Here is a 13,561-nt window from a genome sequence, read left to right as displayed (position 1 = left end):
CTCCAGTTCCTGTTTCCGCTGCTCCAAGGAGTTTGCTAACCTGCTAGCCTCCGCTCCTCCAGCTCCTTCACTCTCAGCTCCAGTTTCCATCTCTTCACCTCCACTGGAGGGAACTCAGGTTGGGATGTCCCCCTCCCGACCGGGAAACTGGATCTGATGGACCCACTGCTGCTGCCCCGACTGCCCCCTGCTACTCCCAGGCTCTACAGGCATCGGGAGAGCCCCACTGGGGTCTGGCCCTTGCTCTTTGGACTGGTCACTCTCTACCAGCCAGGCAATCAGCTGCTCCTGGGTGAGCCTCCCAACACTCAGCCCTCTCTCCCTGCACAGATGTGCAAGGTCCCTTTTAGGGAGCTGGTTCTAGGCCCTTTCCTTGCTGGTTCCTTCAATTCCTCTTGTCTTATCTCTGGCAGCCACTCACTGCAGAGCCTCTCCGCTCACAGCCAACTGTCTACAGGGTGAATCCACCAACCGTCCTCTACTACCAAGTTGTCATGGACTCACAGGACTCCTGCTCTGTCTCAGCTCCCTATGGTCCCTGGGAGGAACCCCCTTCAGTGCGACAGCCCTTCTCAGGGGTTAAGCTGTAAGCCCCTCCGCCTCCTGGAACTGCACCTCTCTGAGCCTCCAGCACACCTGTCTCTCCCCGTGGGCCTCCTCAGGGAGTCCACTCACTCTGGACTTCCGGGGCCTCCATTCCCACAGGGAATAATGCAACCCTGATCTCTAGACTGGAGCGACTCTCAGCCAGCATAAAACAGGAGGGTTTATTGAGCGTCGGAACACAGCATAGGAAACTCTCAGGGCCTCAGGCCTGGCCTCCCTCAGCACAGTACATCTAAGTCTCCCTTGCATCCAGGTGGGCTCTGGCTGCTCTCTCACCCTAGTCCAGAAGTCCCCTCCTTCCAGCCGATCATCCCATATCACCGGCCACAACAGCTCAATGAAGAGGTCGCTGGAGCCCTCTGTCTTCCGTCCTTTGTTCCCCTCTGGCTGGAACTGGCTGGTCAGGTCACCAGGGTCCTCTATCCTCAGCCCTTTGTCCTCCCACTGGCCAGAACCGGCTGACTGCCAAGCTGGGGTAGGCCTCCTGGTCACCGGTCACTAGGGTCCCATCTCCAGGCAGTTGTCCGGGGTCCCAGCTGCTAGGCGAGGTCACACCTGGTCTTCTGTAATAACAAACTCCCTCTCCCAGCACCTCGTTAAATACACCACACACAGGGAAACTGAGACCCGCCCATTATTCATGCAAAACACTAAGAAAATCCCCCACTTTGTCAAATCTGGACAATACAATGTGACTCCCAGCCCGGGTGCCGGGAGCCTCACCCAACTGCCCTGGCCCTGTTCATCCTCCAGTGAAACCTCCTGAACATCCTTCAGCCAGTTTAAATGGGCCAGATCCTACCCCGTGTATATGCCACTCTGGTCAATGGGAGCTTTGTGCACACAGTGGCTGGAGGATTGGGTCCTTAATACTGTCTGAGTGCTAGATGGTTGGACAAAGCCTGGAGATGAACCCCCTTCTGCCCTGCGATGGGACCTGGACAGTCCTTCACCTTTGGGGAACCCGTGCCCCGGTTTCAAGTTGATGTGCCCAGCACCAGGAGTGCGGAGTTCTCTGAAAACACCACTCCAACCTGATGCTGCTTGCTCTGTATTTATCTGGCCGACCACCTTTCTTCTTCCCAGACTCAAGCACATTGGAGCTGTACAGGACCAAGCTGAGTCTGTCCCAAACACACCCAGTGACTGAGAACCTCATTCTTCCTGATAGGAAGGGACAGGGCTTCAATCAATCTGAGTGGGGCGTGTTCTGGTGTGGACAGAAAGCACGACGTGAATTCATGCCAGTGATGGGAATTGTAGCATGAACAAGGGAATTGGTTGGTGCCTTTATACCAGTATGAAGCACTCACTGGTGGCAAGACAGAAGGCTGCCTCAGAAGCCAAATGTTGTAAGGGGTGTCTAGATTTGGGATGGGGAGCTGTAGCTACTGGTAATCTTAATTAATTAGAAAACACCAATTACTAACCAAGGCTGGCTGAAGCTAGCTGCTCCCTTCTGCTTGTAACCACCTTGACAGGGGATGCTATGGCAACGAGGAAAGGGAGGCAGAGGGTGCTTAGCAACTAGAAGGGGCTGACAGCAGGATTTTGAGAGGGACAGTTGAGAAATGGCAGCTGGAGTGTTGAATGACTGACTGGGAAATAACAGAATGAATATTCCCCTTAGAACATGACTTAGGCTACGTCCTCACTACGGGGGGGGGGGGGGTCGATTTAAGATACGCAAATTCAGCTACGCGAATAGCGTAGCTGAATTCGACGTATCGGAGCCGACTTACCCCGCTGTGAGGACGGCGGCAAATCGACCTCTGCGGCTCCCCTGTCAACGGCGCTTACTCCTACCTCCGCTGGTGGAGTACAAGCGTCGATTCGGGGATCGATTGTCGCGTCCCGACGAGACGCGATAATTCGATCCCCGAGAGATCGATTTCTACCCGCCGATTCAGGCGGGTAGTGTAGACGTAGCCTTAGAAGCGCACAGCTGTACGGCATGTGGGGGGACAGCCAACTCCATGCAGACAACACCCACACCCTGGACAAACAGATAAACTCCCACAGGGTGTGAGCCATTGCCAGTTATTACAACGAGAACAGGAAGTGGCACAACGGGAATCTCTTTCCCCAGGTGACAGCTGTAGCAGGCAACAGGAGAAAGTACAATGTTAATCTGTCCCCGTGACTACAGGAGTAGGAGGTGGCATGAAAAGATTCCTTGTCCCCTAGCGACAGTTGTAGTGAGTTCAGGAAGTGGCATTACATGAATTGGGTCCCACAAGAACAGTTGTAAAAAGAACAGGAAGTGGTATTATACAACTGGTATCCTGGGAACTGACCTGTTAGTGAAATGGTGAGGGGTTGTGGCAGGTCAGGCTTGAGATGCAGCAACAGAGCTGAGAATACAACCCCGGACTGGAATAGCAGTGTGCTCTGAGGAGCCTGAGGCATAGCAGGGGCTCCTGGTCGCGATTGAGGGGTGTCATGCAAGCTGTGTGGGTGCCAGACTGGAATATTGAGAGGGTTTCAGGTCAGTCTGGAGATGACTCACAGAAGATGCTTGTACTAGATTGAATATTGATTTATTTTTTAAGTGCAGGCCAATCTTCTGGTTAAGGTTTTATGTTAGACTTACATGTGAGCTAAATAGTTCTTCAAGCCAAACAAAAATGCTACTTGAGAAAGTACAGTTTGAAAAACTGCTTTGAGATGTTTTAGCTCATTCGCAGGGAAACTGGAGTCACCTTGGTTATGACACTCACATCCATGCACATTTTGTTCTGGTCGCCACTGATTGAAAGACTGGGTTATTGGCTTTCTTTCTTGAAGGCACTTCTGTTTAAAAATCCGAGTGACTTTGACTTGGTGAGGGATGGATTTTAGCTTGTCATCAGTTTAGCCAAACTTGAGGACTTAGGAGTCAAGGCTGATGCTTCCAATTTAAAGTTAGTATAGTAGCTCTGCCATTAGGAACAAAAAGTTAATTTCAAAGCCTGGAGCATGAATCAGCTCATTTTTGTCTTAAAATATTAAGTGCCAGATATATTATCTTCTGCCCTAGGTTCTGCTGATTTAGAGCCTGAAATCAGGATTGCAGGCTGGAGATGGTGGATTTCAGATACTACACAGCTTTCAGGAGTGCACTATCTAATCCATGCACACCAGTTTAAAGAGGCAGAGAGGAACCCCACCTATCAGTCAGAAGCAGATGGGAGAACCTGGAGAGAGATGTGGACTTTGAGAGAGAGAAAGAGAGAAATTATTGTAAAGATCAATGCAAGATTTTGCCTTCAGATATAGCCAGAAAATCAATCTGGAGAAGGCAGTTGAGAGGTCACTTTGAGAGGCCCAACAGAGCTCGTAACCTCTCTGAGTTGGGCTTGAAATGTCCCATCTTATTTGGAGCACAGTGGAGATGTTGGTCATTAACAGAATGCAAAAGCAGCATCACCTTGGCAGCAGGTGGATAGAATCTGGAAGGGAGACGTGGGTTTTTAGTAGACTTTGGACGGAAAGCACAAAAAGGGCCTTCAGCTGGGAACAAGTTGGAACGTGATTTGCGAGCTGCTAGTAGATGCCGCCTTAAAGAGTCAGGCTTCACTTGCTGTTAGGATCAGTTAAAACTTGGCTCCTTGGCGTCACGTGACGTGTTTGTGACATGGTTGGCTATGGGTTATCTAGCTACAAGAAGTGGCTCCCCACAGCAATACTGGGACAGTGTGCATAAGGGTTGGAAGGCTGGCCGACAGTAGATGAGACGGGTTGAAAACAAACTCTAATTTATGATATCCATATTGTAGTGCTGTGCTATCATCAATGTATTTATCCCCCACCACTCCTGAAAGGGAGGGAAATGCTATTATCTCCATTTTACAAATGGGGAAACTGAGGCACAAGCACTCAGCCAGGTTCACACAGGGAGTCTGTGACAGAGCAAGCAATAGACCCTGGGTGTGTCAAAACACAGGCTAGTGCCCTAGCAGAGGGCCATCCTTCGTATGTTGGTCTTATTGTAATCACAGGCAGAGATTGGACAAAATTCAGTGGGAGTTACACCTGCTTACACCAGAGCTGAATTTGGCCCATTGACTCAAATATCAAGACTACATACCATGTTCAAAAACCAAGCTGGGGAGTTGGGGAAAATGGAAGCCAACGGTTTCAGAAGCAGCAAAATCCGTCTCTAAATCTCCTTCCCTCCCCCCCGCCCCGCACTCAGGAGAGCTCTCTGCCATCCTCTGCACTTGACCCCTGTGTGGAGCATGCTTGGCTGGCTTCCAGAATTCCACACATGCAGTGTGCACTAGAACCGTGTGGAGCGGAGAGGAGTCTGTGTCCTTAGTGGATGAAGCAGACTCTGCAGGAGATCTGATTCTGTAACTGGCTCAGGAGAGGAGGCCTCTTAAAAGTCAATTAGAGGACCGTAAAAATAAATCAGACTAGGACATTATGGGGCTGCCAGCAAATCTGGACGAGGTCAGTGTTGCTGAATGTTTGCTGTTGAGTGGATTCTGGATGCTTTTGATTGGGAGAACTTCTCTGTCTCTGGGTCAGTCTGATCTGAAGGCTAACCCTAGAGTAGCTCTTCTAACATGTCAGTCTAAGGCCTCAAGGAGTGAAGTAGTACAGGAAGCAGAATACACAGGATTGGGTGCTGAACTGCAGGTTAGGAGACCTGGGTGCTAATCTCTGTTTGCCCCTATGTGCCTCGGTTTCCCCATCTGTAACATGCAGATAATAATATCACCCTTCCTTTGTAAAGTGCTTTGAGATCAATGGATGAGAAGTGCTAAGTAAAGAAGTCAGCATACTGGTCTGGATTATAAACTGCTGCTTTCCTAGGAATGCAGGGAGTTTGTTCCAGTTAAAATGTCCATTAAGGCATTTACATTGGTGGGTGTTGCACACTGGATGGAGATCCTGCAATCAGCCCGTTGTGTAAATTGGACGCACGCTTTGTGGGACCCGGAGGATGAATGGCACTTTGTTGCATGCCTTCAATATGCAGGGAGGGACGGAGAGGGGAGGATGTGGGCTAAGGACCATTCGATGGCCATGCAAGGAGCTGGCGGCTCTGTTCTGTGTGCGTGAGTGTATGAATGGGCCTCTCTAAACCCCAGTTAGCTGTGAGAATTCACTGACCCATAGTCTTTTGGCAATATTTCCATAAGCCATAAAGAATTTCAGAGATGAAATAGCACAAGCAATTATGAGGAATATGATTAAGAGCTAGATTGTGCCTTTAGGGCACCTGCCTGCATTGGAGAGGGCAAAGAGGGACTTTGCAATGCCAGCAGCTCCTGGAGGAAGGCCCAGAACCTGCGTGGGTGCTGGGGGACCACACACAGGACTGGCAGCTTCCCTGGTTGGTGCATATGGGGTTTCCCCTGGGCCTTCTGCACTGAGTCTGGGATCAGGCCTGCCCCCTGCAGAAGGATGCTTCGGCTGAGGAGGGCAGCTGCTCGCAGAGCTTGGCACCATCTAACCCAAGAGTTGAGTTTGTACAGTGTTATGGATAGTCCCAAACTTACCCCTGGAGTAGCACCATTAAAGTACCTGCTGATGTATCCACAGCACAAGGCTGAGGTTACTGGGGTGCTTATATTGGTCCCAGAAAAGCTATGACCTCACCCACTTTGTCTCTCTAATCGCCTAGGACTGACAGGGCTACAACAACACTGCACAGATATAGGAGCTAGGTATTACTCTACTATTAGAGCCTCACCAGGCCAGCACTCAGGGGTTAAGCTGAGCTGAAGGCCATGGGACTGTGATCCAGTCAGTCCAGAAGGGAAAGTCTCTAGAGTTCTTCTATCTTGGATCCTCTCTGGGCCAGTGGTGGCTATAAACCAATGCAATTTCCATGCTCCCTGTGGGGTGCTGCACCCAGGCACAGCTCTCTGGGCCACCAGCTGAGCAGAACCCCCAGTTCCCCATTCAAGGGCCTGGCTCCACTTCAGTGCCACCAGCCCGTGTCAGAGGGGAAATTTCCTCCCTGCTCTGAAAGCTGTGTTTCAGCTCCACAGGGCTGGAGACAGCTGAGTCAGAAGAGCAAGGAGAAACGTGCTCTGCACAAGTGGAGAAGGGGCTGGAGGGGGCCTTTCAGAACCAAGGGAGAGCCCTGGACTTGGGCATCTCTGGAGAGAGCTTCTTCTGCAGAGGAGTCATCCTCCCTCCCAGTCTCCCACAGCATGCTGGGTTAGTTTTTCTGTTGAGCCTGCCGCTGGTCCTCTCCACTGACCATGCTCCTGGGACCCTTGTGCACCTGCTTAGACCGGAATCATGGGCTAGGTGAACCTTAGTGAGTCTGTCCAGGGAATCTGTGAACATTTGGCTCTGGGGGTCTAAAAGGATTTAAAATTGTCCAGCTTGTCCCAGTCTGATGCAGAGGACGGGAGGGAGCAAGCAGGGGTATTGGGAAAGAGAAGAGAGGGCACAGTGGGGGGGGGGTCCCTGTGGCAAGACGTGGCTGGCTTCTTTCAGAGCGGGAGATGTGTCAGACACTGCACAGCTGGAGAGCAGGATATATACGCAGGGCAAGTCTTCAATTATATCCCTTTCCCTAACAGGAAAGGCCCCTCGGCCCAGCAGCAGGAGACAGCCTGGCGGGGTCAGATGATGTGTCACTGAGGGTTACAGCTCTGCCTCCAAACTCTAGGTTGGGCATCAAACAAAACCAAAGTGGGGAACACCCAGATCCCACCCCTCGTACTTCCAGCCAGTTCTGCGGCCTAGTAGCAGTGTCTAGAGCTGAAGCCTCCTAGGACATCTCTCTTCAGAGAGCTGTGGAGAGCCAGGTAGTGAGCTGCAGAAAGGACAGCGAGCCTGGGGTCAGGAGCCCAGGTGCCTTAGCAAGATGCAGAGGAAAAAGTTTTGTTGCAAGACTTTACCCGAGGCTTCTGTTTTTGTTGCAGTGACCATCCTCTGAGTCAGCTGGTCTCGGACTCGGACTCTGAGATGGACAGCACGGAGCAGCTGGCACTGGGCAGCACAGACACGCTGTCCAATGGGCACAAGGCTGACCTTGAGGCTGCCAAGCGCCTGGCAAAGAGGCTCTACAACCTGGATGGATTCAAAAAAGCAGACGTGGCTCGCCATTTGGGGAAGAAGTACGTGTGGGTATTATCAGGAGAGGCTGTTCATCCAGGGCACTGCTCAGTCACTGAGGAGACAGAGCAGCCTGCTGCATGCATAGGTGCTGCCACAGGGGCATAGGAGCATGCAGAGAATGGTAGGAAAGAGAGCCACACCCAAGGACAGACTGCCCTTAGCAGGAGCTCATGGGAGCGCTCCTCACAACCCACATCTAAAAGGCCACGTATGCCCAAAGTTCATACTGCATTCAGGCTCCAGGGAGAACTCAGAATATTGCCCTCTGGAGATCAATGCAATAAACCTCAAAACTGGAGACTGTATTGGGTGTGTCCACCCCCATCGCACTTTCCACTGTCCTATCTCATGTCTCCTGGTGTGGTACTAAGTGCTTTAAAATCACTTGGTGATTACCTGTTCTGTTCATTCCCTCTGAAGTACCTGGCATTGGTCACTGTCAGAAGACAGGATACTGGGCTAGATGGACCTTTTGTCTGACCCAGTATGGCTGTTCTTATGTTCTTAAAATCTCCTCTGTTCCCCCCACCCCCATCTCCATCCCTCCCTCTCTCTCTATACTGGTCTGTCACTGTGGTCTGGTCTATTCAACTCTCTCTCCCCTCTCTTTCAGTAATGAGTTCAGTAAGATGGTGGCTGGGGAATATCTGAAATTCTTCGTGTTCACTGGGATGAGTCTGGACCAGGCTCTCAGGTCAGAATCTTTCATGGGGAAATGTATGTTTTTAGGAGCCGTTCACCATCAGAATCTATGTGCGCCCCAGCAACACGGGCCATCTGCAGTTCAAGAGCAAAAGGTCCCCCCCACAGGCTGGCCCTAGACCCAGCACCAAAAGACGGTTGCAGAGCCATTCACCTCTCAAGAAGATTTCTCCTCTTACCCAAGAAATGTAATTTTTCCCAAGGACCATCTCCAACATGGGAGCCCATCTCATGGGCTGGTGTCTAAGAGCATGGGAGGAGCATACCAAACCTTACAGTCTAGTGGAGGGAGATGTCATGGATTCTGGATCCCCTCCAGCCACAGCTGAGTTTCCACAATCTCAGTCTCCGAGCCCAGACAGTTCTGGGATGGGTTCAGCCGCTGTTCCCATGCAGACTCTCCTACCTGATGTAGAGTTCTGGGATGTGCACATGGGACTGTCTGGTCACATGCTCGGTGGGGAATCCTCCAAGTGGATGAAATAACAGTGTAGGAGTTCTGGGCTTCCTGTTGCAGGCACTGGTGTTTTTCCTGTCAGTTACAGAAAGGACAATTCTCTACTCCTTGACAGGGTGGGGCAGGGCAGATGGTGTTTGGTTTGATGCATGACCCACTCTTCTTCAGGTCCTTTCTGAAGGAGCTGGCCCTGATGGGGGAGACTCAGGAGAGAGAGCGAGTCCTGGCTCATTTTTCACAACGCTATTATCAGTGCAACCCCAATGCTGTCTCCTCTGAGGGTGAGCTACCATATGGCCGTGGCTGCGTGTGTGTTTGTAAACCTGGGTGCAGATTCCCAGACCAAAACTAGGTTAAGCTGGAGTTAAGGCAGAGAGCACGTGCCAGTACCTTACAGATAAATAAATCACAGGGATGTTGTAATTATTCCCAAACTAAATGTTGCAAACCCAGGAAATTCAGAGATAAGGCTTCACTGAAAGCCAGACACGTTATGGCCTAGACATGCACAGTTAGGACACTCGCCACCTGTAACTCTGTAGTAGATCAGCACCAGGAGAGAGAAAGGAGCTACTCTAAGTGTAAGTGTGTCCTTGGATGTCCGAGTCCCGTGGCTCAGGACTGCAGGGACTTTCAAAGAGAAGTAGCCAGGGTAACCGGATGTTCAAGTGGCCACCAGCAGTTGCCCAGATCTCACTATTTCATCTGGACTTTTTACATCTTTGTTTCTTTCTTGACTTAATTCACCACCGCATGCCTGCATGTCCTCACCTTGAATCAACCTTGAGTCAGCTCCATGTACATGGGGATTTAGGGCTCGCTGGGTGCCGGATGCCATGTCAAAGGTGACACGGTTCTGTAGCATTAATTCTGGCTTCACTGCTCTTCTATTGTGTGGTCCTGGCCCCAAAGCAGCTGTGTAAAATCCCATCAAGTGCAGCTGCTTTGGGGCCGGGACCACACAATAGAATTAAATGGAACTTCAGCCTGCACAGCTGATCTGAGTGGTGCCCAGAGCTGAGTACCGCCCATGCTGTGCGCCCTGAGCTGCACGGACAAGGGGCATGGATTGGTGTTGGGCTGGGAGTGCTCTCCGAAGCTGTATCCAGGTCAGCACCTTCTCCAGTGCCCAACCTGTGTGCCGGTTGGGAGGGGGGAGGGAAACACGTGGGAAACAAACATCAATCAATCACCTATCCATCAATCAGGTGACCCATGTCTGGAGGCATGGATAAATGGAGTGAACAGCCACATGCAGAGGGGTGCTTCGGGGGGGCTCTGATCACCTTTCTTGTGCTTGTGCTGCAGACGGAGTCCACACGCTGACCTGTGCCCTGATGCTCTTAAACACAGACCTCCATGGGCATGTGAGTACCTGCCAGCTCCAGCACCCTGCCTGCTCTGCTCCTCCACTAGGCGTCTTCTCATCTGGGAGGGGGCAAAGTGGCCGTTGTCTGACTGCGTGTGAGCAGAAGGCACCTGGGGTATGCGGGAGCCAGCCTGTTAGCTGTATGGGGGCGTCAAGGGGACGGGAAGGAGAAGCAACGAAGAGTGGAGAAGGCGTGATGAGCGGATAGAAAAGGTTGCAGGAGAGAGAAGGGCATTGGCAAAGCAGCAGCAAGCTGAGACGGGGCTGAGGAGAAGAGAGGAGTGGGAAGGAGGGGTGAGGAAGACAAGGGAGGAGAGTGAGGGGGATGGGAAGGAAATCATTGAGTAGCCTCGAGTCTCTGAATTTTGACAGGAATGGCTTTTTAAAGCTCCCTGGCCCTTAGCAAAGGGGGCTGTGTTCTCCACATCTCCAAGTGGCCTTTCATGAGATCCAGGCAGTGCTGCTCTGTAATGCTTGGCTGTCCTACCGCCATGGTGCAGGGGGGCTCTCCGGCCAGCCGCTGCTCCCACTCCCCAAAGGTAACCAGCCACATTTCTCTGCCCCTGTCACCCCCAGAACATCGGGAAGAGAATGTCCTGCTCTGACTTCATTGGGAACCTGGAAGGCCTCAACGGAGGGAGTGATTTCCCCAAGGAGCTGCTCAAGGTAACTCAGATCAGTCTCCCCAGCTGAGCCAGGCCAGCTGGAGTTAAGGCTGGGATCCCTCTTAGAAAACTGCTCTCATGCCACCTCCTAGTAAAGGATTTCCCCGGGCCTGGCTGGCTCATTCAGGCGTTGTCTGGGGCACTGAGTGGGGTGCAGTCTTGCACCCAGAGTAGACTGCATAGGCCAGGGGTTCTCAAACTGGGGGTTGGGACCCCTCAGGGGGTCATTGGGTTATATCATGGGGGGGTCACAAGCTGTCAGCCTCCACCCCAAACCCCACTTTGCCTCCAGCATTTATAATAGTGTTAAATATAAAAAAGTTTTTTTAATTTATAAGGGGGGGATCGCATTCAGAGGCTTGTTGTGTGAAAGGCGTCACCAGGACAAAAGTTTGAGAACCGCTGGCATAGGCAGCATTACTGGGCAGCGGCTTTCCCTAGAGCAGGTGTTTGCTAGGAGGGGCAATTCATTGTCCTGAACTATGGCTGTAAATTGGTGCAAAGCAAATTTCTTTCCATGTGCCATGGCCTGGCATCCACTAGAGAAACTAACCCCTGTACAGCCTCTTGCACATTTGTAGGATGCTCTGTATCCACACACAACGCCCCAGGGTTCAGAAAACCACTAAAAAGAACAGTGTCTCAGCAGAGTGAATAACTGGGCAAAGCTTAGCTGGTTCAGACTGAACCTGAACCGGTTTAGTGCCTTGTGGATGCAGATAAGCTGAAAGTCCTGGGAAGGTCCCCAGTAAACCAGTGGCCCCGCATGGTGCCCCAGAATGCATTGCTTCTGGAAGCTGAGCCAGGAATTGTGGGATAGATGCCCAGAAGGCATTGCAACTGAAGAGGATTAGGACACCACTAGTGTAGATGCGGGGCAAAACTGACAGTAACTCAGCATGGGTAATGCGAAGGCAGTGACCGGCATGCGCTGCAACTGGTTCAAGCTGCTAGCGTAGACTGAGGCCCATTGCTCGGGTGGAACCCTCTTCCTGGCCGTGCACCGAGGTAGAGCACTGCGAATGCACCATCCCTAGCAGTCAGCGGAAGAGGCATAGGCCCACTGTGTTGTACCTCTCCGTCCTGCCCCCAGAGCCAGGCATCCATCTAGAGCAGGGGTGGGCAAACTATGGCCCGGGGGCCACATCCAGCCCTTCAGACATTTTAATCTGGCCCTTGAGCTCCTGCCAGGGAGCAGGGTCCAGGGCTTGCCCTGCTCCAGCGCTCCAGCTGGGGAGTGGGGTCAGGGGCTTGCCCCGCTCTGCAAGTGCCGTGCGGCTCCCGGAAGCAGTGGCATGTCCACCCCTCGGCTCCTATGCGTAGGGGCAGCCAGGGGGCTCCACACACTGCCCCTGCCCCAAGTGCTGCCCCTGCAGCTCCCATTGGCCTGGAACCACAGCCAATGGGAGCTGCAGGGGTGGCGCCTGCGGACGGGGCGGGGCGCAGAGCTGCCTGGCTGCCCCTCTGTGTAGGAGCTGGAGAGGGACATGCCGCTGCTTCTGGGAAGCGCCGCCTGGAGCCTGTACCCCTGACCCCCTCCCGTGCCCCAATCTCCCACCCCAGCCCTGATCCCCCTCCTGCCCTCCAAACCCCTCGGTCCCAGCCCAGAGCATGCTCCTGCACCTCCAACCCCTCATCCTCATCCCCAGCCCCACACCAGAGCCAGCACCCCCAGTCAGACCCCCCTGCCCCAGCTCAGAACCCCCTCCCATACCCTGAACTCCTCATTTTTGGCCCTACCCCAGAGCCCGCACCCCCAGCCAGAGCCCTCATCTCCTGCACCCCAACCCCCAATTTCGTGAGCATTCATGGCCCGCCATACAATTTCCATACCCAGATGTGGCCGTCGGGCCAAAAAGTTTGCCCGCAGCCCTGCCTGCTGTGTTGGCCCAGCGTGTCTCTGGCTGTTGGGGATGTTCTGGAGGCGGCTCAGTAGAGGGCTGCTGTGCCCAGCTGTCTCAGAATGGGAGTGTGGGGGTGAGGGTCCCAAGAGCTAATGACCCACAAGAACATGGGCAGGTGGAGCGGGGGGTCCACTTTCTCTCCCAGCGCATGCAGTGTGACAGGTATGGCTTCCCCTCACCGCTAGCCTGGCTGAGCTCCGCTGCCCTCCCTTTTGCAGATCCAAATCAAGCTCGGCTCCCTGGGGCCCTCCATCCTCCCAAAGAGCGAGACTACGACGAGCAGCGACGGGGTGCTGCTGGCACTGTGCGCAGCAGCACAGGGAGGGCAGGATGGTCTAGTGGTTATAGCAGAGGCGAGGCAGACAGGAATTCCCAGCACTTACTTGCTATGTGACATAGAGACACTGAGCAGGGTGCCGTGAGGCTCAATCTGGGGACGATTGTGAAGTACCTTGACGCCAATAGATGGGAGGTGCGAGAGGAGGGCAGTGGCGTTAGCAGTGGCAAGCTGCCAGGCAGAGCCTGCCGTGGTGCTGGTGGCAGGGATGCCAGGCTGCAGCCTGCCTTGCCCCCGCAGGAGTGGTGGGGAAGGGGAAGGTGGCAGCGGTTTGATGGTGACTGCACCAGGCCATTACAGGACGATGGTGACAGCAGCTTGAGATGGCTTCTGCAGGGCTGACTCACAGTGTGGAAGGAAGCTGGCCGCCTCCACCTGGGAGCGTTCGCGCCGACTCCGCAGGGAGTCACTTAGCTCTCGTGACTAAGCTGTTGTGTGGGAAAGAACAGCCTC

The 13,561-nt window shown here is 53.1% G+C and overlaps 1 protein-coding gene across 1 annotated transcript in view; it reads left to right on the top strand.

Moving 5' to 3' along the window:
- Positions 1-13,561, top strand: part of PSD (pleckstrin and Sec7 domain containing) — a 72,053-nt gene that overhangs the window by 34,947 nt on the left and 23,545 nt on the right. The window contains exons 5-9 of the mRNA XM_065407612.1: positions 7,479-7,673; positions 8,288-8,368; positions 9,002-9,114; positions 10,142-10,200; positions 10,779-10,868. Of these exons, the coding sequence (XP_065263684.1) occupies positions 7,479-7,673; positions 8,288-8,368; positions 9,002-9,114; positions 10,142-10,200; positions 10,779-10,868 (538 nt within the window). The remainder of the gene's footprint in view (positions 1-7,478; positions 7,674-8,287; positions 8,369-9,001; positions 9,115-10,141; positions 10,201-10,778; positions 10,869-13,561) is intronic.

Source organism: Emys orbicularis, chromosome 7 (genome assembly GCF_028017835.1).
Source record: "Emys orbicularis isolate rEmyOrb1 chromosome 7, rEmyOrb1.hap1, whole genome shotgun sequence".
NCBI classification, from domain to species: domain Eukaryota; kingdom Metazoa; phylum Chordata; order Testudines; family Emydidae; genus Emys; species Emys orbicularis.
The sequence above is the reverse complement of the archived record's forward strand: the minus strand, read 5'-3'. Positions and strand labels throughout refer to the sequence as shown.